The sequence below is a fragment of the Malaclemys terrapin genome, chromosome 23 (assembly GCF_027887155.1).
Source record: "Malaclemys terrapin pileata isolate rMalTer1 chromosome 23, rMalTer1.hap1, whole genome shotgun sequence".
Taxonomy (NCBI): domain Eukaryota; kingdom Metazoa; phylum Chordata; order Testudines; family Emydidae; genus Malaclemys; species Malaclemys terrapin.
Window position 1 is genome coordinate 16,334,004 of NC_071527.1, and position 26,470 is coordinate 16,360,473.

The 26,470-nt window shown below is 64.1% G+C and overlaps 1 protein-coding gene across 2 annotated transcripts; it reads left to right on the top strand.

Moving 5' to 3' along the window:
• The first annotated feature begins 81 nt into the window (after nucleotides 1–81).
• On the top strand, nucleotides 82–26,470 carry PRKCSH (protein kinase C substrate 80K-H). Of its 2 annotated transcripts, none has more exons than XM_054012642.1 (18): nucleotides 82–164; nucleotides 790–902; nucleotides 1,829–1,945; nucleotides 2,725–2,820; nucleotides 2,924–2,981; nucleotides 4,269–4,386; nucleotides 5,101–5,230; nucleotides 6,121–6,205; nucleotides 6,909–6,987; nucleotides 8,875–8,961; nucleotides 9,611–9,769; nucleotides 10,451–10,547; nucleotides 16,799–16,868; nucleotides 21,298–21,387; nucleotides 23,976–24,050; nucleotides 24,420–24,519; nucleotides 25,410–25,567; nucleotides 25,881–26,470. In XM_054012642.1, exons 2-17 carry the CDS (start codon nucleotides 818–820, stop codon nucleotides 25,548–25,550), a joined length of 1,587 nt encoding a protein of 528 aa, XP_053868617.1. In that variant the 5' UTR covers nucleotides 82–164; nucleotides 790–817; the 3' UTR covers nucleotides 25,551–25,567; nucleotides 25,881–26,470. The 2 variants fall into 2 exon arrangements, with proteins under 2 accessions (XP_053868617.1, XP_053868618.1); XM_054012643.1 differs by having other exon boundaries at nucleotides 793–902.

A 26,470-nucleotide genomic window follows, 5' to 3' on the forward strand; every position in this document is an offset into this window, starting at 1 on the left:
AGCCATGCCACTCTCAACATGGCGGCCCGAACACGCCGTTTCCTTTGTCTCGCCCGCCTCCGTCCTTTTGTGGGCGCCCAAGCGGATGTGAGCCGCCGCTGACTTCCGGTTTCACTGGCGTGGACCCTGGACCCTTCTCCACGGGGATTCCGCCCCTTCCTCGGGTACCGGGGGGCTGGGTCGGTGGGGGCCTCCGTGGGGGGGGGGGGCGAGCCTGGGTCTATAGGGGCCTCCGTGGGGCTGCATCTATAGGGGCCCCGATGGGGGGTGAGTTCTATTCTATAGGGGCCTCCATGGGAGAGAGGGGTGCTGGGTCCATAGGGGCCTCAGAGGGGGAGGGGCTGGGTCTCTATAGGAGCCTCAGTGGGGGAGGGAGGGGCTGGGCCTCTATAGGGGCCTCAGTGGGGGAGGGGCTGGTCTGTAGGGGTCTCTGGGGGATGGATGGGGCTGGGCTGCATCTATGGGGCCGCAGTGAGGGGCGGGATCTATAGGGGCCCTGATTTGGGGAGCGGGGGGGTGAGCTCAGTTCTATAGAGGCCTCCCTGGGTGAGAGACAGGAACTGGGTCTATAGGGGCCTCAGCGGGAGTGGGGCCGCTATGGGGCTGCAGACTGTGCCCCGCAGTGGGGAAGGAGCTGGGGAGGGCGCTGCAGGCTCCGCAGGTATTGAGCTGTCCAGGGGCATGTTCCTACAGGGGCCTATATAGGATTTGAGCCCCGCCCGCCCCCCCCCGGGGAATGGTGCAGAGGAATCAACCGGCTACACTGGCTCCCTTGTCTTCCCTCCCCAGCAGGACCTGGTGCCCCTGCGTGTTGATCATGCTGCTGCCGCTGCTGCTGCCGGTCCTGAGCGCCCTGGCCTCCGCCGTGGAGGTGAAGCGACCCCGGGGGGTCTCTTTGACCAGTGAGTGACCAGCAGCTGTCACCCAGTCCCATAGTGAATTGGGTCCCTGGCCCTTTAAAAAGTGCTTGGGGGCATGGCTAGTTAAAGGAAATGCCCCTTTGTCATCTCCTTCCAGAGTTCCCCTTTATGTGGGGAGAGCGCTGCATCCACCCAGGCACCTCCACCATTGGCTAGCGGCTCTCGGTTTCATGGAGGTTCTGGGCCCCATAATCCCCCTCCAAGGTAGATGGTATTTAACTAGATGGGGAAACTGAGGCACGGAGCAGAAGAGTGCTTACCCCCAAGGTATTCTGGGAAATCGGGGTCAGAGCCAGGACTAGAGCCCAGGAGTCCTGAATTACCACCCCTGCTTTAATCACTAGACCCCAGGCCTCTCCAAGACCTGGGAATAGAACCCAGGAGTCCTGACTCCCAGCACCCCCCCTGCTGTAACCACTCCCTTCTCAGATCTCAGAAGAGAACCTGGGGTCCTGACTCCCAGCCCCCTACTCTAACTACTAGCCGCAGCTCCACCTGTGAGGCCTGGGGGACGGCAGCAGTCAAGTTGCCTTCTATTTGGCAAGTGAGGGTGGCAGAGTAAAAACTCTGCAACCTGTTTGTTAAAATCGGGGCGTTCTTAATGAGCCGCCCCTCCTCCCTTGACTGCGGGCACCGTGAGGGCGGGCCTGGTGGGTGACAGCTTGTCCGAGTACTTGGAGCCATGGGCCTGGAGCCAAGAAGCAACCCTGAGCCGTGTGCCGAGCCTCGGGGAGCCCTGGTTAGTTGCCACCTGGGCAGCGTGGCAGGAAAGCTGGCCTAGTGGTCACTCCTCCTCCAGGCCCATTGGGTGAGGTCTGGAGGAAGCGCAGGCCCCGAGAGGGAGGGGTTGTGGGTGACTCTCCACAGATCCCCCTTCCCTGTCACATCTCTGGTTCTCTTCCTCCCAGACCATCACTTCTACGAGGAATCGAAGCCGTTCACCTGCCTGGACGGGTCCTCGACCATCGCCTTCGAGTGGGTCAATGACGATTACTGCGACTGTCAGGACGGCTCGGACGAGCCAGGTGGGTGACGAGCTGGTGAGCCCCTCTGCCGGTAAGGCAGCAGCGTGCCCCCCCCCCCCCCACTCGCTGTTGCTAGCTGCCGTGTTGGCGTGGGGCTGTGCCCGCCAAGGCAGGTCCTGCCTGAAAGAGCAGGGGGCACATGCGGGGAGTTGGGGAGAGAGGACACGAGGCAGCTGCGGGGGGGCATGATGGGAGGCATGGAGGAGGGGAGGGGACTGAGGGGGTGTCGTTGGCTCCCCTCAAGCGTGGCTCGGCACGTCTCATCTAGTCAATTCCCTGCCATCATGGAGGCCCCGGGGACACCTCAGTCTCTCCTGGTCTGTGCCCGTGGCACAGCTTGGCCTCCAGAGGGGAGTGACTGAAATCACGACCAGTCTTGGGAGACGGTCCCCGGTCTGTGCTGGCCAGGAGGACGGGCCAGGTGATCCCTTCTGGCGTTCGATGCTCTGAAATAAGCCTCGCGTTGCTCTGTCCTCGCTACCGCGCACTAAGCGCGCCCCGTGGCTGAGCCGCTCGGTGGGTGCTGTCCCAGGGAACTGGGGGAGAATCTGCCCTGGGGGGTGGGAAGGCGTTGGAGGCCTGTCAGCCCCCTGCAGCCACGCTGCAGAGTGGTTGGGCTGGCAGGCTGCGCTCGCTGGAGCGTTAGCCATGGCGGGAGGGTGTGGATGGGACTCGGGCTGCGTCTGCTGTGAAGCCCGGCCCTGAGGGCAAGGAGACTGGGCAGCTGCCCGCTGCAGGTCTGTGCTTGCCAACCACCAGGGCTGTTGTGTGTCTTTCAGGGACCTCGGCTTGCCCCAACGGCCGGTTTCACTGCACCAACGCCGGCTACCGGCCGCAGTACATCCCCTCCTCCCGTGTCAACGACGGCGTCTGCGGTAAGCTGGGCCGCCCCTGCTCGGGGGCTGGGGGGCCGCTCTGCCTGAGACCACCTGGGGGCTCAGGGCGGGGCCATCACGGCCGCTGTTGTCTCGCTTTCAGATTGCTGCGACGCCACGGACGAGTACAACAGCGGCTTCGTGTGCGAGAACACCTGCAAGTAAGAGCCCAGGGTCGGGGTCAGACTCATCTAGGGCAGGGGTGGGCAAACTACGGCCCGCGGGACCGTCCTGCCCCAGCCCCTGAGCTCCTGGCCCGGGAGGCTAGCCCCCGGCCCCTCCCCCACAGCCTCAGCTCACCCCACCACCGGCGCAGTGCTCTGGGCGGCGGGACAGCAGAGCTGCAGAGCCGGCCTGACCCAGTCTCTGAGCTGCGTGGTGGCAGCGTGGTCCGGCTGTAGCGCTGCCAGCCACTGGTGCTCCAGGCAGTATGGTAAGGCAGCAGGGAGCAGAGGCGGTTGGATAGAGGGCAGGGGAGTTCAGGGTGGTGGTCAGGGGCGGGGGTTTGGGTAGGGGTCGGGGAGGGGAATAGGGGGTTGAATGGGGGCAGGGATCTCGGAGGCTGTCAGGAATGAGAGGAGGGGTTGGATGGGGCGGCGGGGGGCCGGGGGCCGGGGCCGGTCAGGGGACAGGGAGCGGGGGTGTGTGGATGGGGCAGGAGTCCCGGGAGGCGGGGGGGGCAGATAGGAGGTGGGGGCTGGGCCACGGCCCCCTCCCCTAACTGGCCCTCCATACAATTTCCGAAACCCAATGCAGCTCTTGGGCCAAAAGGTTTGCCCGCCCATGGTCTAGGGGGACTGGATGGCTCGGGGGACGTGGGGCCTTTCCCCTCTAGGGGGCGCGGGCTCTGATCTGGCCCTAGGGCGGGGAAGTGGCTGGCTCAGGGATGGGGAGTGGGCCATGGGCCCTTTCCCCTCGAGGGCTCTGCTTCCCGTTGAGTTGCTCCCCTGTGTTTAGTGCCTTGTCCTGGGGGGTTAGTCCAGTACCCAGCACGTGGACGTCGCCTCACAGAAATCGCCCCCCGAGCTGGAACCCCCTGTCTCAGCAAAGCAGCCACTTTGGGGTCAGTGGGGCCCTGGGGTGGGACACTGCTTCGTGGTACAGGGTGGGGGAGCCGGCCCTGCTCCGAGCAGGGAACTTGGCTTTTTACCCTGTCAGCTCCTGGGGGAAGCTTAAACTTCGGCGCCTATCGCTGACAGCAAAATTGACCGGGGAGGGCCCGTCCCTGCGCCAGCCCAGTAGCCAGCTGCCGCCTGGGGCGCCCCACCTCCGCTGCACCTGCTAACCCAGCCCGTGACCACGTGGTGCCCCTCTCTAGGTGTGACTCACAGCCCCGGGGTCTCTGTCTGGCAGGAGATCTCGTGCCCTTAGATCCAGCGGTCCCAGGCTCAGTCCCTGGTACTGCTGGCTGATCCTGGGGCCTCTCTCCTCTCCCCCACCCCGTGCAGAGAGATGGGCCGGAAGGAGCGGGAGGCGCTGGCGCAGATGGCAGAGGTGGCCAGGGAAGGCTTCCAGCTCAAACAGGTGCTGATTGAAGAAGCGAGCAAGGGCAGGGAAGACAAACAGGTGAGGAGGTGGGCGAGCTGGGGGCCGGGTCCCTGCGCTGGTGAGACCGGCCGGGTCGTGGGCAAGGAGCGCGCCCGGGGCCCGGCTGCCAAGGGGGGAGCTCGTCCGTGTCGCTTGCTTGGGTCCGTTGACGCTGCAGGCAGGGAGTGAGGGCAGCCCCAAGCCAGTGTGGTCTGTGAACCTACCACAGACGGGGTTCCTAGTCTGTGCCGGGCCCGCCTGGCTCTGCAGCGTAGCTGTAGCCATGGTGAGGGAGCGTGGCCCAGAGGAGGGGCTGGTTCTGCTCCCAGCCGCAGGGCAGGGGGTGGTGTAGGCTTCGATCCGGGAGGAGGATGGACAGGGAATCAGGACTCCTGGGTTCAGTTCCCGGCTCTGCCGCTGAGCTGCTGGGCAGCCTTGGGCCAGTCGCTGCATCCCCCACCCCCAATGCCTCAGTCCCCTGCGTGTGAAACAGAGATGATCCCTGCAACGGGTGATGAGGGGAAATCTGGGGGGGCGGAGGGGGAAGCTGTGGCCTGAGGGCCTGAGCCCCCTAGCTGGACAGAGGCCACTGCTTGGTGAGGGCTGAGCGGAGCGGGCCCGGCCTACTCCCTGACCCCCTCCCTCCCTCCCCACGCTGAGCGGGGCGGGCCTGGCCCGGCCTACTCCCTGACCCCCATGCTGAGCAGGATGGGCCCGGTCTGCTCCCTAACACCCCCACCCCCCTCTGCACAGAGGTCACTGGCGGAGTTACAGGAGGGGAAGAAGTCTCTGGAGGAGCAAGTGGAGACGCTGAGATCGGTGAAGGAGGCAGCGGAGAAGCCAGAAAAGGAAGCCAAGGAGATTCACCAGAAGAAGTGGGAAGGTGAGGGCAGTGCCTGCTCCATGGGGCTCTGGGGGAGCAAGAGGACGGTGCCATGGAGCACTGGGGGAAGGGGAGGGCTCTGGGGGAGCGGGAGGGCAGTGCCTGCTCCGTGGGGCTCTGGGGGAGCAAGAGGACGGTGCCATGGAGCACTGGGGGAAGGGGAGGCGGTGCCTGCTCCGTGGGGCCCTGGGGGAGGGGGAGGGGGAGGGCAGTGCCTGCTCCATGGGGCTCTGGGGGAGCAAGAGGACGGTGCCATGGAGCACTGGGGGAAGGGGAGGGCCCGTGGAGCACTGGGGGAAGGGGAGGGCTCTGGGGGAGCGGGAGGGCGGTGCCTGCTCCGTTGGGCCCTGGGGGAGGGGGAGGGCAGTGCCTGCTCCATGGGGCTCTAGGGGAGCGAGAGGATGGTGCCATGGAGCACTGGGGGAAGGGGAGGGCGGTGCCTGCTCCGTGGGGCCCTGGGGGAGGGGGAGGGCAGTGCCTGCTCCATGGGGCTCTGGGGGAGCGAGAGGAGGGTGCCATGGAGCACTGGGGGAAGGGGAGGGCTCTGGGGGATCGGGAGGGCGGTGCCTGCTCCGTGGGGCTCTGGGGGAGGGGGAGAGTCCCCGGCAGGCTCTGTGGGGCTGGGAGCATTGCTGTGAAAGGCAACAGGGCCCAGTGGGCAGAGCACCAGAGCGGGAGTCGGGCTTCCCTTTCCCGGGGAGTGCAGCAGACTGGTTAGGTCAGGGAACGGGGCGCCAGCCCCCTGGTTCTGTGCCTTCCTCCGGGAGAGGAGCGGGGACTAGTGGGGAGATGTGTGCTGGGGCCCCAACGGGGGGGACACTGGGACCTGGGTGGGGGGCTGGCAGGGGGCGCTGTGCTCTAACCGGAGCTCTGTGGCTGGTCCCACACAGAACAGAAAGCGGCCGAGAAGGCGGCGCGGGAGCAGGCCCAAGCCAGCGAAGCCTTCCAGGAGCTGGACGATGACGGGGACGGCCTGTGAGTCTGGGTCTCGCTGAGGGGAGGGTTGAGCAGCGCCCCCTGCCTGTGTGCTGAGGCCCTCTGTCCCCCCCCCAGGCCCCCCAGTAGTGTGTGCTCCCTGCTGTATACCCCAGAGCAGCGCCCCTCAGTAGGGCCTGGCCTGGCTGGTGCCTTTGCCCCTCCCAGAAGTGGGTGAGGCTGAGACCTCAGCTGCCCGTGGACTCTGCCTTCGATCCCTGCTGCCATCTCCCCCGGCCCCTCCCCTCCGCCAGTCTCCCCCCGGTGGTGCTGGGTTAACCTGCCCCAGGGAAAGATCCCCCCCTGCCCTGGTAGAGTCAGGCAATGCCCAGGGTCCGGGGAGCTCAGTTCACCCAGGCAGACGGGGCTCATTGCTGATGGAACAGGCCAGCACTGAGTTACAGCCTCCGAGCTCTTGGACAGGTGGGGGGAGCCAGCCGCACTGAGCAGCCGGGCAAGGGGCGCAGGTCAGAGGTGACCCATCCGCGTGGGTCGGTGAGGTGGCAGCTAACATGGGGGGCAGACTCCTGCCCCCCGGTTTGTTTCAAAGTCCCAAAGGAGATGGGCAGAGGGGCATGTGGGGCAGGCTCCTCTCCACCTGCTTGGCCCCTCGCCTCATTGCCTCCGCATCTGCCCTCCGCACAGAGGGCACCGGCTCACACATCCTGTCTGGTCTTTCCCCTCCCGCTTCTCCTGGCCGCAGGGTGTCGGTGGCCGAGCTCCAGACCCACGTGGAGTTGGATGTGGATGGAGACGGGACCCTCTCGGAAACGGAAGCCCAGGTACGGAGGGGACGGCGTTCCCAGGACGGAGGCGCAGTGATGTGCCAGACAGTTCTTAGCGCGTCTCACGTTAACCCTCCAGGTGGGGTTGTCCTCCAGTCACCAACAGGGAAACTGAGGCAGGGAAGGGCCTTGACCAAGTTTGCAGAGTCGGTGGCACGACACAGCGCGCTCACAGGGCTGGGAAAAGAGCCCAGGAGTCCTGAATCCCAGACCCGCCCCTTGCACTAACCACTGACCTCACTCCCCTCCCAGAGCTGCGGATAGAACCCAGGAGTCCTGACTCCCAGCCCCCCTGCTCTAACCAACTAGACCCCGCTCCCCTCCAGATAGAATCCCATGCTCATCTGATTGGTAAACTCTACCCAGGGTTCACTTCACCTTGCACTGAAATGCAGCCACCTCTGGGGTGGGAAGCAGCCACTGCTTAACAGCTCCCACTACCATCATGAGCTCCCACTACCATCATGTAACAGTGCTACGTTTGGCTGGGGTGAGACCCTTTCCCACAAAGCTCGCCCCCCCCCCACCCCATTTGCAGTGAAATCCCACTGATCCCGTTACAAAGGCAGAGCTCCACCCAGCTCGCGCTTGGGCTACTGGGTTTGCTTCTGCGGCCGCCATGAAACCTGCAGAAATTCAGCTCGGTCCCTTCTGGCCCCCAACCCACCAAAACCCAATTCCACTGCCCCCAAGGGACCAGAACGGCTCTGGGCCACCAGCGTCCGTTCCCCCTGCTCTCCAGCAGGTGGCAGTAACAGCTCACAGGCAGGCGTCCTTGCTGCTCCGATACTGAGGGTGTTTTGTTGGGGGGAGGGTTCCCCCCTTCAGCTCTGTTTTTCTCTGGGGACTGAGTAGCTTCCTCTCCCACCAGGTGCTCTGGGTCGCCGGTTGGAATCCGGCCTCGGCCCAGAACGCCGGGCAGCATTAACTGGCTTGGATTGGCTGCCTTAGTAGGCCAGAAAAATGCTGGTAGCCTGAGCAGAATCCCGTTCCCCTAGGGACACCCCGAATTTCAGCGGGATTCTTGTCCGGCTGGCCCCACGCGGCCCTGCCCGGCGCCCCGTGCCCCCGGCTCTGCCAGCGGGCCGTCGATCTTGCAGGCTCGGCACCGGATCGCCAGCACCTTGGTGCAACCCGTACCCGCCGTGGGAGGCACTTGCTGTCCCGCTCCCCCCGGATGGGATCTCGCCCCTAGAAATCGACTCTTCCCCGGGGGAATTTTGGAAGGCGGCTGTCCTGTCGGGCCAGGGAGCAATCTACGTGGTGCATTGCGGTAGCGGTTAGAGGCTCCAGCTGAGATCTGGGGGCTGCTGGTGTGCCAGGCGCTTCACAGACGGCCCCACCCCAAGCTCTGGGGGGCCCTCCGTTGTGTCAACCACAGCACAGATCTGAGAGACCCCAATGAGCGAGGCACAGCACAGACCTCTAGCGAGAGACGGACCCTGCCCAACAGGGTAGGGAAAAGGAAGGATGGTTGTCCCCACTTTAGAGATAGGGAAACTGAGGCGCAGAGCGATTCAGAAGTCAGCCAGGGAGACAGTGGCTGAGCCCACTGGCCCAGCCTGCCTCTCTGCTAGCCCCGGCTCTGCTCAGCTGCTGCAGAGGAAGAAGCCCTGTAGGAGGCGACGCTGGGTTAACTCTCTCCGCGGAGGGGCGGCTGCCTTCCAGTCCTGCCAGTCAGAGATCAGCTCCAGGGTGGGACTCAGGGCCTGTGTAGCCCCTTCCGCACTTAACCCGACACGTCCGGTCTGCCGCCCCGTGCTCGGTGTCGCAGTCTGGTTTTGAGTACTGCCCTCCTCTTGGCCTCATCTGCATCCAGTGGCAGTGAGTCCCACAGGCCTTGCTGTGCCCGGCCGTACTCAAGCCTCAGGGCTTCTCTTCCAGACTCTTCTGGGGAACGCCTTGCAGGCCGACGCCTCCAGCTTCCGGGACGCCGTGTGGGCTGCAATCAAGGAGAACTACAAGCCCGAGGTCAGTGCTCTGGGGCCGGCCCTCCTCCAAGGGGGCCTCTGCATCCATCTCTGTCTGGAATAACATAGCAAGCCCCTGGCAGCACTGTCCAGTGGATAGAGCATGGACTGAAACCTGCGTTCGGCTCCTGGCTCTGCCGTAGACCAGCTGGGTGGGCTGTGTGCCTCAGTTTCCCTAGCTCTTACAGCACTAACACGCAGCTCACGGACATGTGGTGTTGCCAACGTCACCAGTGACCGGGTGTGAAGCCCCCTGGCAGTGTGCAGCGTGATGAGATGATCGGTGGATGCGCCCCCGGTGGCGAGTCACTTCCCCCATCGGTGCCTCGGTTTCCCTTGCTCTTCTCTCGTGCTTTTCGTCAGTGGAGCTCAAAGTGCTTCACAAAGTAACTGATGATCGTTGTCCTCGTTGTGCAGGTGGGGAAACTGAGGCACGGTGTGGGGCAGTGACGCCCCCGCAGCAGGGTGGTGGCCCGGTAGGCTGATCACTGCCCCCTGCTCAGTCCCCAGGCTGGGGACAGGAAAGAGCCCAGGAGTCCAGCCCCCGTGCGCATTGCCTCATCCCCTCTCCTCTTAGACCCTGCTTGGCAGCGTCGGGGAGCAGCCGGGTGCTGCGCTGATGCTGGCCTGTGGCTGCCGTGTGCTTCCAGGGCCTGCCCGACGCCGCTCCCCTGCCCGAGGCCCCGAGAGAAGAGGCCCCGGAGCCCCAGCCGGACCTGCCCTTGGAGCAGCCGGCTCCCGAGGACGACTACGATGAGGAGGAAGAGGAGGAGGGCGACGATGACGAGAGCAACGAAGAGGAGCCGAAGGTAGCGCAGGGGAGGGGCTGTGACCTGGCCCTCGTGGATCCGGGCCAGCTGGGGCAGAGATCGGAGCCCCCAGGATCTCTCCGGAGCCCCCAGCGATCTCCCCACGAGTGACGCCTCCTGATTGCCCCCTGGCACTCAATTGGGTGGGGGGACCAGAAGGGGAACAGGGAAGTTATTCCCAGCTGCTTGACTCTCCCTCCTGCCAGCCTGCCGGGGTCTCCCGAGCCCCGGTGGAAATTAGGGGCATGAGGAAACTGATAGGGTTCAGGCTCCTAAATCCCTGCGACTCCCCACCAGTATCTCTCCTGTCCCCCAGGGGACGTGCAAGTGACCCCACGGGAGCATTGGGATCACTGGACTGGGACAGGCCCATCTAGCCCGGCATCCCGTCGCCTCTGCAGAAGGAGGTGGGATAACCAGCCCCCAGGGACAGGCTCCTCCGAACCCCCATCCCAGAGGGGAGGGGGCAGGGGCGGTTCGAACCCTTGCTCGTTCTCCGTCTAAACACCCAGCCCCTCTTGCCGAGTTCCGTGCCCTCCTGTGGCAGTGAGTTCCGCTGGCTCATTGCATAGAACTAGAGGGCAGCCTGCCTTTCAGGGACTCCCTGCAACCTCTTCCCCCCCTGCTCCGCCCGCAACAAGCCAGGGTTCCTTCCCATCCAACTTCCCTGTTCCCCTTCAGGTCCCCCCAGCCAAGCAGCCGTCCGACAAGACAGCGGAGGAGGACGAGGCGGAGAAGATGCCCCCTTACGATGAAGCAACACAGGCCCTCATCGACGGTAAGGCTTTAACTCAAGGCCAGAACCTGCCCACGGGGGGTGGGTGGGGAATTCTCCCCCAGCGGGATCCTGAATGTGCCAATAGGGTGCTGAATAATTCGACTTCTGGTTGCCAGTGTCCCTGTACAGACATCCCAGCCCCATTAGGGGAAGCTCCGTGTATGTAGCAGGCCGCAGGGGGGTCCCCAGATCCCTTAGCCGGATCCAGAATTCAAACTGGGGTCGCCCCTCGTGGCCGCGTGACTTTGCCACCCCCCTCCCCGCGTCCCGAAGCCTGGTCCAAATGCCAGCAGTCACGTGAGCCCGTCGGCGTCGGCTGCTTCTCTTGGCTCAGGGGTCACGCCGTGACCAACCGAAGTCAAAGCGCGTCTACCGGCGTCCCTCACTAGCAGCTGGGCTCCCCACCCAGGGGTGCAGAAGCCCCCAGCAACGGGTTCCTTGCCACGTCCTCGCTTTGGGTACAAACCCGAATAACTCCTTTTATTCCCCCCGATTGTCTCTTTAAATACCATCTCCAGCAGGCTTATGGGCTTACCGCTGGCTGAACGTGCTACCTGATCTGTAAACAAAAGCCATTAGCGCTAAGAGGGATCGAGCGCGTGCCGCGGTGCGCAGCGTCTCCAGGCTGCTCGTGCGTGGGCGGGAGGAGCCGATCCGATTGGTGTCTTCGAGTGAGTCAGAGCGGATCCAAGAACTCACCAGTTCCTCTCGCCTCCTTCGGGCTCGAGGGCTCGCCGCTGGTTCCCTTCTGGAGCCGGTCGCCCTGCCCAAGACAGGCCCAGATCGTCGAAGATACGTAGGCGCCTAACTCCCTTCGGTTTCAAGGGGAGTTGGGCACCTCAGTACCTTCAACGGTCTGGGCCAGAGGCAGAAGGCAAAGCTATAACGATGGGTCGTGACTCGTGCTCACGCAACGCCTTTCAGTCCCAAGGAGCGTGGGAACTGGGCAGCCACCTCTGAGGGGTGGCTCGGCAGCTGATTAGGGGTGCACAGCAACGCTGCTGAGTGACGGGGAGGGGTTCGAGGTCCTGGGGAAGCCAGGGGGCCCTGCCCCCCAACTCCGCAGTCAGACGTGGCTCTCAGCCAGCCCGTAAAACAGAAGGTTTATTAGATGACCGGAACACGGTCCAAACCAGAGCTTGTAGGTACAGGAAACAGGACCCCTGAGTCAGGTCCATCTTGGAGCCAGGGAGGCCAGAGCCCCGTCTGGCCCCCCTCCATTTCCCCAGCCAGCTCCAAACTGAAAGTCTCCAGCCCCTCCTCTGGCCTTTGTCTCTTTCCCAGGCCAGGAGGTCACCTGATCGCTTTGTTCTCCAACACCCTCAGTTGGCACCTTTGCAGGGGAGGGGCCCAGGCCATCAGGAGACAGGGCGTGGGCCATTCTCTGTGCAGACACCATCACACTGGCCCACTCGGGCTCTGCAAGAATCACACCTCCTTATCCCACCACCTCGATACTTAAGAAAGGCATAGGGGAAACTGAGGCACCCACACAGTATTCAGAGAAAACATTAAGAATATTCCCACTTCGTCAAACTTGCCCACGATCGCACAGGGAGTCTGTGGTGGAGCTGGGCCTGGAGCCCAGGTCAGACAGGCTAGCGCTCTAACCACTGGGCCGTCCTTTCTCTAGCCAGAATTTGCTTCACTTCTTAGCTTTGCGACCAGGGCACCTTTCTTTCCCCACAGGCAGAGCGAGCCCCTTCCCCCGGCCATTCCCTGGATGGTATCTGTACAGCCAGAGCGCCTTGGCTTCCGTGCCCCGGCCATGGGTTACGCTCTGCCCACGCGACCCACAGGCACATTTCATCGGGCCCAATGCTGAGGGAACAGTGTGGAATGCTCCGGCCTGTAACCCAGGAGCCAGCCAAGCCGATCTCGCATCTTGGGATCTCGGGATCCTCCTGCCCGGGAGCTCTGGGTGCAGAATCCCAAGATGGGGCCGACTTCAGGAATGGCCGGAGCTCGGCACTTCCAGCGAGCTAACCCCGGGCCACGTGCCCTGTCCGGGGCCACCCACCCGTCACAGGATGGAGGGTACGTTAGCGAACCGGCCCTGCGCCAAACTCCCCCCCCGCCTTATTGCTCCCGCCGCAACCTGCGCCGGTGGCGGTCCTCTGCCGTCTCTCGGGCGTTGAAAGCCCCCGTTTCATGGCAGCGCCCCTGCCAGCCCCCATTTCCCCATCTGTTCCGGCAGCTAGTTCTGCGTTCCGCAGCGAGGGAGAGGGGCGGGGGGAAGCTGACTCATCGCCTCCTTGTAATGAACTCTTTGCACAGAGCAGCGCGGGGGGAGGCGGCTGGCTTTGAGACAGCGCCGGCAGGGCCGTGAGAATCTGATTTATTAGGTAGCGTTCAGGAGCCCGACAGGGACCAGGACCTCAGTGTGCAAGGCGCTGTATGCACAGAGAGCAAACCGCTCCTCTAGAGGAGTGGTGTGGAACCCATCTGTCAGCTGCTGTGGCCTGGCCGTAGAATCATAGGGTTGGGAGGGTCATCCCGTCTCCCCCCCTGCCAAGATGCAGGGTTTGTTGTGTCTTAAACCATCCCGGACAGGTGGCTGTCCAGCCCCCTTTCAAAACCCTCCAGTGAAGGTTGTCCCTGGTCCTCCTGTTCTTACAGTCCGGAAGTTTTCCCGACGATTGAATCAAAATCTGCTCTGCTGTAGTTTGAACCCGTTGCCCCTTGTCCTGCGCTCTGTGCCAAGAGAGAACAGCTTTTCTCCGGCTATTTTATGGCAGCGTTTCAAGTCCCCCTCAATCTCCTCTTTTCCAAACTCCGCGTCCCCAGTTCCTTCAGGCTTCGCTCGCGTGGCTGGCGTTCCATCCCTTTGATCACCTTGGTCGCTCGCCTCTGGGTCCTTTTCAGCCTCTCTCCATCCTTTCTAGACATGGGTGACCAACCCTGGACACCGGCCTCCGGCTGAGGCCCAGCCGGCGCTGAGCAGAGCGGGACTCGCCTCCCGTGACTTGCATGCGAGGCCTCTGTCAAGGCAGCCTAAAATTGCACTTAGCGCGCTGCTGACTCGTGTCGTGGCGGGGAGGCACCACAAGTCCCAGATGCTTCTCAGCAGGGCTATTGCCAAGCCAGTTCTCCGCCAGTCTGTATTTGGGCAGTCGGTTTTTCTTCCCCGAGGGCAGCACCTTAGGTTTGTCATTTTGTTGTTTGTAGCCCAGTTCTCCCCCTGAATCTTAGCTCTGTCCTCCATAGTGTTGGCGGCCGCCCTCGCTGCGTGTCATCTGCTGTCAGCTCTCCGTCTCTAGCGCCTCAGGAGCGTTAACGTATGTCTCCTTCCGACCCGCTGGGAGGCAGGGCAGTGCGGTGCGGTTATCCCCAGGGGCAGCTGGGGGAAACTGAGGCTCAGAGAGGCCGAGGACTGGCCTTCACTGCTCCTAGGGCGAGGTGTAACTCGGGGCTGCCCCTCACCCGACTCCTGTCCACACGCATCTCTAGCTGGGGTGCTTTGGGCTCAAGCCAGCTGGGCCCGTTGGAGCTAGTCCTGCCACGGGGCGCTGGGTGACGTCGTCGGAGCCTGGCTGGAACCCGCCCGCCTGGCAATGCTCACGGGCTCCTAGTCCTCCTGCACCCTTCCCACAATGCCCCTGAGGGGCAGACAAGTTTCCCCCAGTGATTGGGAAAGCACCCCTGAGCGGCTCAGCACGGGGTGCCGCAGGCCGCATCCGGTCAAGTGCTTTGCAGTGGGGACACTCACCGCCGGGCAAGGCCGCCCCGGGCCGATCCCCCGGGGTAACGATGCAGCGAGGGGACCCCGGAGGGGCAGGGGCTCGAAGCCGGGGCTGTCCAGTCCTGGTGGCTCCGCTTCCCCTCTGCCACGCTGCTATTCCAGCACAGCCGCGTGTCGCCTTTTCTCCGCCGGGCTGCGTCCGGCCCCTTCTCTGCTCGTTGGGGGCTTGGCTGCTGGCAGCCCGCCGTGCCAGGGCTCCCCGCAAGCTGTCTCTTGGCTCCCTATGTCCAGCATTTGTTACGTGCAGCAATAAATGAGGCCTGTGGGGATTGTCTCAGACCGGGGGGCCCATCTACCCCGGTATCCTGTCTGCGACAGCGGCCAGACCCCAGGGAATCCAGCTCACTCCAGAGCCCCATTCAACTCATGAAGAGATTCAAGCCCTGTTTCTGCGACGTTAATATTACACGGGCGGCCGAACCATCTCGCTGGGCCGGGATTCAAACCCAGACCTCCGGAATCCCGGTCCGGGTGTCAGGCCGGTTACAGTTCCAAAGAGAGGGGGAGTTCTGGTAGGGGCCCCCCCAGCCGCCTCGCTGCCGATGTCATCACGGCTTCCAACCTGAGCTGTCAACACTTCAATGCAGAGTCCAGTGAAATGGACCAGACAGACGCCTGGGCACTTTACTGCCGCGGTATAACAGCAGGAGCGGCCCCAGAGGCGCCTGGATTCTGTGTCCGGGGAGCGGGCATCTCCCCGGGAACGCAGCCTCGTCAGCGTCTGCCCGGCTAAGTGCAGCTGCCTCTCCGGGGCCCGCGACCTCCGGGAAGCCGATCGATACCCGAGGCTGCTCGGGAGTGGAGCTCCGGTGCCTAGCTCTGCCCCAGATTCGCTGCCTTGAGCTAAGTGTGCGGAGCTGGGGAGGCCGGATGGCACAATTAGTTTGTCTTCGCCGAGCCCGGGAAGGTGTGTTTGATCGAAGTACCTTCCAGCCAACCTTGAGCCGAAACCATCAGGAGATAGATGCCGCCGTGTCCCCCCCAACCTCCCCCCGCCCCCATGTCGCTGGGGTATCCCGGCAAAGACAAGCCTCGTTGCTAGGTGAGGTCAAGCCAGGGAGGGGGCATGGGAACCAGGGTAACTACGGATGGGGAGCCCGTGGGGGTGGGGAAGGATAAATAACCCCTCCCAGATCACCTACTTAGCAGTAATTAGACAAAGTAAACAGTCTGTTCCCAGCTGTGCCGCCGGCCTGCTGGGTGACCTTGGGCAAGTCACTTTCCCACCCCATGCCTCAGTTTCCCCATCTGAAAAAGGGCGAGAATGCCGCTTTGTAAAGGGCTTTGAGATCTGCTGAGAATGCGCTGGGGATGGTGGAATGGCCGTTGGAGGGATTGCCACCCCCGCTTCCGGGCTGGCCTCCATTTCCCAGAGAGATGCAGTGACTTGCCCGGGGTCTCTGAATCGATGGCAGAGCCAGGAATGGGCTCCAGATTCCAGTCCCAGCGACAAGCCTGTCCCCTCTCTCTGCGAACCCCTTTGCCCAGGTGAGGGGTGAAGAGAGAGGGCAGCGCAGGGCCCAAGCTGTGGGAACGGCCAGTAGCCACTGCTCTCTGCTTGCTCCGGCTAGTTCAGATCATTGGGCTCGACACAGCAGACCGGCGTGGGTTCTGTCGTCTGCTGGGGCGCTAATCCCAAATAAGCTGGCGTGTGAATTCAAAGCGCGGTAGCCTCCACCCAGGGGCGCTGTGCTGGACTCGCGTGTGCCTGTGCCAACAGGCCTTCATGGGCCCCGCTTGCCTCTCTCGTGAGCAGCGGGTAGAAGTTGCGCTGCTCCAGTTTTCCCGTTAACTTCCTGGGCTTCGGGTTGGCACCAGCCATGGAAGGGCTTCATGGCCCCCTTCCCGATCCCCGGGGCCACCCTGTCTCAGCCCCCCCTCCCTGTTAAACGGGTCTGAGTGGAGTCACGGTTGGGGGATGGAGGGGCACCTGGAGATGGGCGGCAGAATGACCCTCTCTGCCTGTCCCGCAGGAGCAGTAGGTTGTTTACCGCACACCTTTCTCTCCGCAGGCTAAGGGGGTGGTGCCGATGTGGGGCGGCCTGGGGAGCAGAGCCCCAGCTGGCTTCAAGGCAGGAGCAGCACGTGGCCACCTGCCGCGGCCTCTGGCAAGTCCTGCTGGTTGCCGCGGTGGGCACCTGCCTGCCACAGCGAAACCATCTTCCGAACCAGCCCCAGGGCGAGCTGGATCGGTTCCTCGCATTGGGGGAGGGGCTCTTCAGCATTGGATCTGGGCTGCTAAGAGGGGGGGGGGCTCTGCAGACAAGTCAGGAAGCAGCCGGCTGTTGGGCCTGCGTGAAGGCAGCTTGGCAAGTCCCACGCCGGCTCCTAACGGGCCACGCAAACTTGCCTCTGCCCTCAATGCAGCCAGGGATCAAATGGGCCGCGGCGTCTGTCCCGCTGCTTTCCTGCAGGGGGTGCTCCAGGTGGCTGCGCCCCGAGGACACCATAGGCAAAACAACCTGGCCTTCTCCGGCCCCTGGCCTCACCTCCCTGCCCTCTCTTCCAGCCGCCCAGAAAGCCCGGGAGCAGTTTGAAGAAGCCGAAAAGTCTCTGAAGGAAATGGAGGATTCCATCCAGTAAGGGGGCGACCGGCGGGGGGCAGTTAAAGGGGTGTGGCAGGAGTTCAGGCTCGGCATTGGGGCCCCACTTCCACGTCGTCCCGTCCCCCCCCCAGCCCCGGCCTGCCCCCAACAAAATTAACTTGGGAAGCTTCAGATGCCTAGAAATGTGACAAAGCTTCTCTTGCTAGAGGGTGGGAGACTTCATGGTTAAAGCATGAGATGGGCTGGCAGGACTCCTGGGTTCTGTTCCCCGCTCTGGGATGGGGTGTGGGGTAGTGGGTAGATCTGTGCAGGCAGGACTCCTGGGTTCTGTTCCCCACTCTGGGATGGGGTGTGGAGTAGATCTGGGCAGGCAGGATTCCTGGGTTCTGTTTTCCGCTCTGGGATGGGGTGTGGGGTAGTGGGTAGATCTGGGCAGGCAGGATTCCTGGGTTCTGTTCCCCGCTCTGGGATGGGGTGTGGAGTAGTGGGTAGATCTGGACAGGCAGGATTCCTGGGTTCTGTTCCCCGCTCTGGGATGGGGTGTGGGGTAGTGGGTAGATCTGGGCAGGCAGGACTCCTGGGTTCTGTTCCCCATTCTGGGATGGGGTGTGGAGTAGATCTGGGCAGGCAGGACTCCTGGGTTCTGTTCCCCACTCTGGGATGGGGTGTGGAGTAGATCTGGGCAGGCAGGATTCCTGGGTTCTGTTCCCCGCTCTGGGATGGGGTGTGGGGTGTGGAGTAGATCTGGGCAGGCAGGATTCCTGGGTTCTGTTCCCTGCTCTGGGATGGGGTGTGGGGTAGTGGGTAGATCTGGACAGGCAGGATTCCTGGGTTCTGTTCCCCGCTCTGGGATGGGGTGTGGGGTAGTGGGTAGATCTGGGCAGGTAGGATTCCTGGGTTCTGTTCCCCGCTCTGGGAGAGGAGTGTGGTCTAGTGGGTAGCGCAGGGGTGGAATAAACAACAGAGGCGTGAGGCTGCAGGGCCCCGGAAAGTGAAACTGCCCAGCACTATACGGCGGCTGGGATTGGAGATGAACTGCAGCTAGGGCTGAAAGCCAATTAGCTTTCACCAATTAAGCTGTTAATGAGGATTGGGGATTTTTGAAAATCCCTTCTTGACAATGCTCCTTGATCTCTGCTGCTCTCCCGCGTCACAGCCTGGCTGTTATGACTCCAGTTGTTGCTGCTTTGGGTGTGGGGGGGTGTTTAATAGAGACACCCGCCCACCCCCAGGGACCACGTGTCCCCTCAGAGCTGTTTATTTGAAGCAGTAAATCAGCTTTTCCTTCCCTCCCCCCCCCCCCAGCCCTGACACCTCCCCGGAGATCACAGCGCGATGGAAGCTGACTATAAAACACAACAACTGCCCAGCCCCCCAGCTGTCTCCTATGGAGCGCGTCCATGATGGGCCGCTGCGCCCCGCCCCGAACTCCCCTTGTCCCGGGCCCAGCCGGGGGCTGAGAGAACCGTGGTGGCGCTGCCGGGGCGTGTCTGATGGACGCACCGGGCTCGTCCCCCGGAGCAAGGGCTGCCTTGCTGGGCTTTTTGTTCCAGCGCCGCCTCTCACCCAGCAGCCGGGATTGTTCAACGTTCGTGGTGGCACCCGCAGGGGGCGCCAGTTCCTGTTTAGGGCCCAGGTTTGGTAAGGGGCTTCAGCACCCGAGTGATCCCCCCGTGCTGGGAGATCTCTCACGACGCGACACCTTCCCAAACTGGGCTCTGGTGTCTGCACAGCAGCCAGGCACCCAGTAGAGAGACACTAAGAGCTGCATTCACCAGTCTCTAACCCACTACCCCCCACTGTCCTCCCAGAACTGGGATAGAACCCCGGAGTCCGGCTCCCAGCCCCTCCCTGCTCTAACCACTCAACTCCCTTCCCGTCCCAGAGCTGGGATAGAACCCCGGAGTCCGGCTCCCAGCCCCTCCCTGCTCTAACCAATCCCATCCCCTCCCCTCCCAGAGCTGGGATAGAACCCCGGAGTCCGGCTCCCAGACCCTCCCTGCTCTAACCAATCCCCTCCCCTCCCAGAGCTGGGGATAGAACCCCGGAGTCCGGCTCCCAGCCCCTCCCTGCTCTAACCACTCCACTCCCCTCCCCTCCCCGAGCTGGGGATAGAACCCCGGAGTCCTGGCTCCCAGCCCCTCCCTGCTCTAACCACTCCACTTCCCTCCCCTCCCCGAGCTGGGGATAGAACCCCGGAGTCCTGGCTCCCCGCCCCTCTGAATGTGAGCGCGAGCTGCAGGCTGTCACCCGTTTCAGGGGGCGTTGGGGGATGGGCTCTAAAGACCCTTCTCCTGTTCGGACCAGGCCCCCTGGGTGAGGTAGACAGCGCCCCCTGGAGATCCAGCTGGGATCAATCGCAATCAACCCATGTCAATTACACCCCCTAAAACAGCAGCAGGTGCCAGACTGGGCCTGTAATTGGAGCCCCCCTTCCAAATCCAAGGGCATTCCCCACCCCCCAGCCATGTGCTGCCGTCCCTGGGGGGGCGCTGGTCTGAGCCATTAGCCCGCCCGGGGGGACGGGTTAGCTACGTAAACAGCGAACGTCCCCGGGGGGTGGCTGTGAGAGCTGGCGAGAGCGCAGGTGTAAGGGCAGCGGGCGGCCATAGGGTAGGCGCCAGAGGAAAGGTCCAGCGGCAGGGAGCTGGAAATGAACAGGGAGCGTACGGAGCCGCTGGCCCCATTGGCCGGGGGCTGGTTTGAAATCGAGACTGGAGGTGTGTCGAAAAGGGGGGAAGTTCTCTGGCCTGGGGCCCTGTGAACAGAGCGGGTGGGATTGGTCAAGCCCCACCAGCAGCCTGGGCAAACATGGAGCCTTCCGTCCCATCAGGAGGGACGAAGCACCAGTGCCTCTTCCCCCGTCGCTCCGCCCCCCACGGCTGGGGTCAGGCTGTGCAGTGTAGGACAGGAAGTGCAGCGTAGGACAGGAAGTGCAGCGGGGCTGATCGAAAGGGAAGCCGTGGGGGAAGATCCGGCAGGCTGGGGTTTGGCCGGGCCTCTGCCATTCACGGCCCAGCTCTGGCAAAGTGTTCTTTAGCTTGTCCTCAGTGCAGGGGTTCTCTGTTCTGCCAGCCGCAGGTGGGGAAACTGAGGCACGGGAGAGGACTGTGACTTTCTCCGTGGTCTAGGAACAAGTTAGCAGCACAGCTGTGGATAGAACCCAGGAGTCCTGACGCCCACCCAGCCCCCTACGTTAACCACGTACCCCACTCCACTCCCAGGGCTGGGGAGAGAACCCAGGAGTCCTGACTCCCAGCCTCCTGCTCTAACCACTAGTCCCGACTCCCTTCCCAGAGCTGAAAGCTCAGCAGCTTGGCCAAGGCATCTGGCCCCCTCCCCCCTTCTCCAGCAGCCTGCCCCGGAGAGGCCGGTAATTGGCAGTAGCCTTGGCTACCAGTCCTGGGGAGGTAACCCAGACAGCCCCCCTCGCTGACGGCAGGTGCCTCAGTCCCCTGGGGTCCAGCCCATGGCAGCTGGCGAGTGTGGCGGGAGCAAAGGGGGGCTGGGAAGTTTATCTCCCTCCCCTCCAATACCCCCATCTCTGCCCTTCTCAGGGGCTGGCTGGGGTCAAGGCCAGGGACTGCCTGGCATCGGGCCACCATGTCCCCCCCCCAAAAAAAAACCCACCTCTCTTCTCCCATGAGCTAGGCCAGGGGGAGCCAGGATTCCTGGGTTCTATCCCCAGCTCTGGGAGGGGAGTGGGGTCTAGTGGTTAGAGCAGGGGCGGAGCTGGGAGCCAGGACTCCTGGGTTCTATCCCCAGCTCTGGGAGGGGAGCAGGGTCTAATGGTCAGAACAGGAGGGCTGTGAGCCAGGATTCCTGGGCTCTGTTCTCAGCTCAGGGAGGGGAGTGGGGTCAAGTGGCTTGAGTGGTGGATTCAATTCCTGCCTCAGGCCCTGACACACAACACACCCTACATGCTGTTGCCTTTTTTGCCTCAGTTTCTCCATTCTACAATGGGGCGAGTGAGTTTCCCCTGCCTGAGGGGGAGAGATGCCACGTCTGCCAGGGGGTTTGAAAATGAAAAGTTCTGGGGGGGGGACGCTGTCTCCAGCCATCCTTGTTATGCCAGCGAGCTCCACGGGGGATGGGAGCGAGGGAAGAAAGAAGCCTTTAATGCCACTGGGAGGAGCAGGACCCCCTGACTCAGGAGCCAGGGGTGCAGGGGAGTCGCTGCCCGAGCCCAGCTACACGGGGTGAACGGAGGGAGGGCCACTGGACTCAGACAGCAGGAAATCATGTAGTCCGGGTGGCCCGGAGAGCAAAGCAGGGGCCGTGGGGGTGGCATCCCTGCTCTGTCACTTGAGCAAGTCACTGACCTGCTCTGTGCCTCAGTTTCCCCAGCAGTACACTCCCTCACAAGGGGATTGGGAGGGGCCCAAATACTCTGGCAATGGGGGGTGGGTCTGAAAGGAGCTGAACCACGGGGCTGACCTCTCCCCCCTCTCTGTCCTTCCAGGAGTCTGGAGAAGGAGATCTCGTTCGATTTTGGCCCCCAGGGGGAGTTCGCGTATCTCTACAGCCAGTGCTACGAGCTCACCACCACCGAGTAGGTGATTCGGATTGATTTCCCCTCGAACCGCCAACTTTCACTGGGGCGCCCCGGGACTGAGCCATGTCCAGGATCTCCGAGCCAGCCCCCGGCTCTGCCTCGGGGGTAACGCCCAGAGGACGCCCAACACCCAGCGTCACGGCGCTCCGCTCACCTCGAGCGACGCTCCGGGCGCACTGCCCGCGTGGGATGGCGTCATCAGGACGCCTGGGTTCTCTCCCCAGCTCCACCACCGGCCTGCTGGATGACATGGGGCAAGTCACTTCCCCGCTCGGTGCCTCAGTTTCCCCTCCCACTCAGCTCTCGGTCGGGGGGCTGGGTGCCAGGGTACCGGACAGCATTAATTAGATCCTTGTGTGTGGATGTGGTAACTGAGGCACAGACAAGGGGAGTGGCCCCCGGTGTCGTAGTGTGCCAGTGGCAGAGCTAGGAATAGAACCCCAGAGTCCTGGCGCTGCTCTAACCACTAGCCCCCACTCCCCTCCCAGGGCTGGGAGCAGAGCCCTGACTCAGCCTGGCACCTCTCCATGCCGTCTCCTATGAGTTCCCAGCAGCGCCGATTTCTTCCAAACCCCTCAGCTGGGCGCCTGACCTGCCTTCGGGCGCCGGGGTGGGCTGGCTCCTTGTCACCAGTCATCGGACATGGGGTCAGCGGCGCTCGGCACGGACCCTCCCGGAGAGGAGCGGAAAAATTTCCGCTTCCCCCACCCACCCCCCCGAAACTGGTCAAACTTCATCCCTGAGGCCTGGCTCGGTTCCGGGGGGGCGGGGTCAGAGCTCCGCTAGACCAGGACTTTTCCTGGGGCCCAGCCATCCCCACCCCCGGATTTCCCTCCCCCAAACTACTCAGCAGCCCCCCGGGGATGTGAACTGGGAGAACCCAGCCCCGAACGGGAGGGGTGCCGTCTTTCTCCCCCCTCCCAATCTCGCGCAGATGTATCCTCCCAATCCCCCTGTGAGCATCTCTCCATTGTACAGATGGGGAAACTGAGGCCCAGAGCGGGACTCATCTGCCCACACTCACATGGTGTGGTAATGGCTGAGCTGGGGATAGAACCCAGGAGTCCTGACCCCCAGCTCCCTGGCTGTAACCACTAGATCCCACCCCCCTCTTGGAGGAGAGTTCCCTGGGAATCCGGACTCCTGGGTTCTATCCCAGCTCTGTGAGGGGAGGGGGGTCAGTGGTTAGGGCCGAGCAGGGAAACCGGAGGGCTGGTTTCTATCCTCGATGCCTCATCTCACTCACGCTCGGACCCCAAGACAAGCTGCTGGCTCCGTGCCTTGATTTCCCCTTTCGCTCTCCCTGTGCTGAGCGCTCGGAGATCCAGGCGGTCCTCACGCAGTTTGCAGGGGGAATTAACCTGCCTGGATCAGCTTCTCCAGATCGCTGCACAGCCCTGGGGGAGGGGCAGGGGGTGTCTGCTCTGCTTCGTGTTCCCCCCCCCCCCCCATTATTTCCTTGGCTGCCAGATGGATGCTCTCGCTAACGAGTTGTTTTTTCCTGGTAGCTATTTAGGGCTAATTTCCCCAGAGTCACAGAGCAGCTCCCAAATGCCGCCCTGTCTCTTTAAGGCAGGTTCCCCCCCCCCCCCCCAAATCATTGCCCAGGTGATGCGCCACAGCAACGCATCATGGGGGGGGGGAAATCAGCTGGGAAATGGAGGGGGAGGGGGGCTAAGAAGGGGGGCAGGGGGGTTGCTGGGGAATGGAAGGGGAAGGGGTAGGAAGGGGGAGGGGGGGTTGCTGGGGAATGGAGGGGGAGGGGGATAGGGAGCAGGGGGGTTGCTGGGGAATGGAGGGGGAGGGGGAATAGGAAGCGGGGAGTGGGGGGGTTGCTGGGGAATGGAGGGGGAGGGGGGATGGGGAGCGGGGGGGTTGCTGGGGAATGGAGGGGGAGGGGGGATGGGGAGCGGGGGGGTTGCTGGGGAATGGAGGGGGAGGGGGGATAGGGAGCGGGGGGTTGCTGGGGAACGGAAGGGGACGGGGGATAGGAAGAGGGGAGCTGGGGGGGTTGCTGGGGAATGGAGGGGGACGGGGGATAGGAAGAGGGGAGCCGGGGGGGTTGCTGGGGAATGGAGGGGGACGGGGGATAGGAAGAGGGGAGCCGGGGGGGTTGCTGGGGAATGGAGGGGGACGGGGGATAGGAAGAGGGGAGCCGGGGGGGTTGCTGGGGAATGGAGGGGGAGGGGGGATAGGAAGCGGGGAGCCGGGGGGGGTTGCTGGGGAATGGAGGGGGAGGGGGGATAGGAAGAGGGGAGCGGGGGGGGGTTGCTGGGGAATGGAGGGGGACGGGGGATAGGAAGAGGGGAGCCGGGGGGGTTGCTGGGGAATGGAGGGGGAGGGGGGATAGGAAGCGGGGAGCGGGAGGGTTGCTGGGGAATGGAGGGGGAGGGGGGATAGGAAGAGGGGAACGGGGGGGGAGGTTGCTGGTGAATGGGGGGGGGAAGCGTAGGGGGCCCCCCAGCCCCAAGAGGGGCGCTTGGCCTCTTTGCCTGCTTCTGGGGCGCTGCTGAGGCCACAGCTGGGCCTAGTCCCGTCGGGGGGGGGGTCAGTCCCTCACCGCGCTCTCGTTCCCCCCCCCACAGGTACGTTTACCGGCTCTGCCCCTTCAACAGAGTGTCCCAGAAACCCAAACACGGCGGAGCCGAGACCAACCTGGGGTAAGACAGAGCTTGAGGCGCCCCGGGCAGGAGCCCCCCCCCCATTCCCTGCTCCGTGGCCAACAGCCCCCCTGCACCAGAGCCACGCTCCCTGGGCCCCAGCAGCCCTCCTCCCCCCCCCCCCCAGCCCCAGAGCCGCACCCCCAGCGGGGAAAGGCTCCTGGTCCCTTCCCCTGCCCCCCCAAGCTAACCAGTCCCCACCCTGGGGCGGGATCAGAGCCAGCGTCCCCTAGAGGGAAAGGCCCCATGATCCATTCACAAGCTTCCCCCCCACACACCCCCGAGCTGGCATTGCCCTTGCAGAGGGTGGGGGTTGGTGGTGGCTTCCGTGGGGTGCTGACCTTTGACACCCCCCCCCCCCCTTTGCAGCACATGGGGTTCGTGGGCCGGCCCGGACGAGAACAAGTTCAACGTCATGAAGTACGAACACGGGACGGGCTGTTGGCAGGGCCCCAACCGCTCCACGACAGTGAGTGCCCCGGCCTGCCCCACAGGGCCCTGTGCCCCCCTGCCTGCCCCACAGGACCCTCTGCCCCCTGCCCTGACGGCCTGCCGCCCCCCTCACCCCCTGCCCCGGCCTGCCGCCCTCCTCACCCCCTGCCCCGGCCTGCCGCCCCCCTCACCACCTGCCCTGGCCTGCCACCCCCACCCCGGCCCTCTGCCCTGACCCGGCCTGTCACCCCCACCCGCCCTCTCTGCCCTCCTCCCCTGACCCAGCCTGCCACCCTGGCCCTCTGCCCCCCCCCACCCCCGACCCGGCCTGCTGCCTCTGTCCGCCCCCCCTGCCATGAGCCGGCCTGCCACCCCCGCCCTCTGCCCCCCTCCCCTCCCCTGAGCCAGCCTGCCGCCCCCGCCTCAGTCCTCTGCCTCCTCCCCTCCCCTGACCCGGCCTGCCACCCCCCACCCTCTGCCCCCCACCCCATCCTCCCATGGGGGGCATAAGCCCAGACAGCGCTGTGCCCATAGATATACCGCTGGAGCAGCTGCCAATAGCGAGGGCAGGCCCTGCCTCCCCCTTATCCCCCTTAGCTTTGCTCTCCCACCCCAGTGCTGCATTCCCCTTAATTCTGCCCCCCAGGCACTGGGTCCCCCTTAGCTCTACCCCCCACCCCACCCCCGGGTGTTAAAGCCCACAGGTCCATGGTGGGCCCCTGTGTACAGCAGGCCAAAGCCGCTCCCCCCCCAGCCATTCCTGTCTGACGCCCGGCTCGCTGGCACGGGAAGGCCAGGGGGGGTCTCTGGGCCCAGACAGGCGCATTGCAATGGAAATGGCCATGGGGGCTTTACCGGAGGTGCCCCAGGGCGTGGCTGGGAGCCTCTCCCCGCGCCCCAGGCTGACCATCGCCCTCTGGCCCCCAGGTGAAGCTGACGTGTGGCAAAGAGACCGTGGTGACGTCCACCACGGAGCCGAGCCGCTGCGAGTACCTGATGGAGCTGGTGACGCCGGCCGCCTGCCAGGAGCCCCGCGACCCTGGCGCCGCCGACCACGACGAGCTGTGAGGGGCCGGGAGAGCCAGGTATGTGCCCACCTCGCCCAGTCCCCCACCTCATGGCACTGGGGGGGGACCAATCCTGGTTTGGGGGGGAGCGTCTGGAGCCCGGAGCAGGGATGGGACCGGCCATGTGTCCTTAGATAGCCCAGCTTGGGTGTGCCTCTGTTTCCTCCTGCCCCCCGGGCGTGGAGGGGCTTGGCGTGCCTTGGTTTCCCCATCTGTCACTGACCCTTGCTGCTCTTAGGGGGCCCCAGGGGCCCTGCTGGCATTAGCAGGGCGGCGTCCCCTGCCAAGTGCCCCCCATCTCACAGGGCACCTCCTCTCTCTCTCTCTCCAGTCTCTCTCCTACGGCCCCACTTCCCAACCAGGCCATTCCAGGGGGTGGCTGAAGACGCTGGTCCAGTGACTCTCCTCCCCCAGTCCCGATCCGGATCTCACCACTGCCCACGGCTGTGCCCGCCCCCCGCTGCCCACACCAGGATCTCTCAGCGCCCGCCTGTCCGGACAGACGCCCACGGCCCGCCAGCTGCCTTTTCGACACCAGAATGTGAGTCGTGCCCCGTGCCCGCCGGGCAGCTGCCAGGCTGCCTCCACTGGACTCCCCTTCAGCCTGGCACAGGTCCCTGGCAGTGCCCCCGACGCCCTGGGTGATCTTCCGTGGGCAGCTCTGCTGGGGGCGCTGCCCGTGTGCCCAGCGACTCGGGGGCTCCTGTCACCAGCAGAGGGTCCCAAGGCCAAGAACTTCCATGCCATGAGGGCGCCCCTCCCTTCGCCCCAGGGGCTGCCTCCCGCCCCAGCCCCTGCGTGACTGAGCCAGGCAGCAAGGCTGGGGGCGGGGAGGCACTCAGGAGTCAGGACCCCCGGCCAGCGCCGAGGGAGAGAACGCACGTCAAGGATTTCCATCTCAATAAAGGACGTTTCTCCCCA

Coding starts and splice junctions, on each gene's coding strand:
- PRKCSH (XM_054012642.1), top strand. CDS start 818: ATGCTGCTGCCGCTGCTGCTGCCGGTCCTGAGCGCCCTGGCCTCCGCC. Junction 5,231..6,120: donor TCACCAGAAGAAGTGGGAAG/GTGAGGGCAGTG, acceptor GGTCCCACACAG/AACAGAAAGCGGCCGAGAAG. Junction 6,206..6,908: donor GACGATGACGGGGACGGCCT/GTGAGTCTGGGT, acceptor TCCTGGCCGCAG/GGTGTCGGTGGCCGAGCTCC.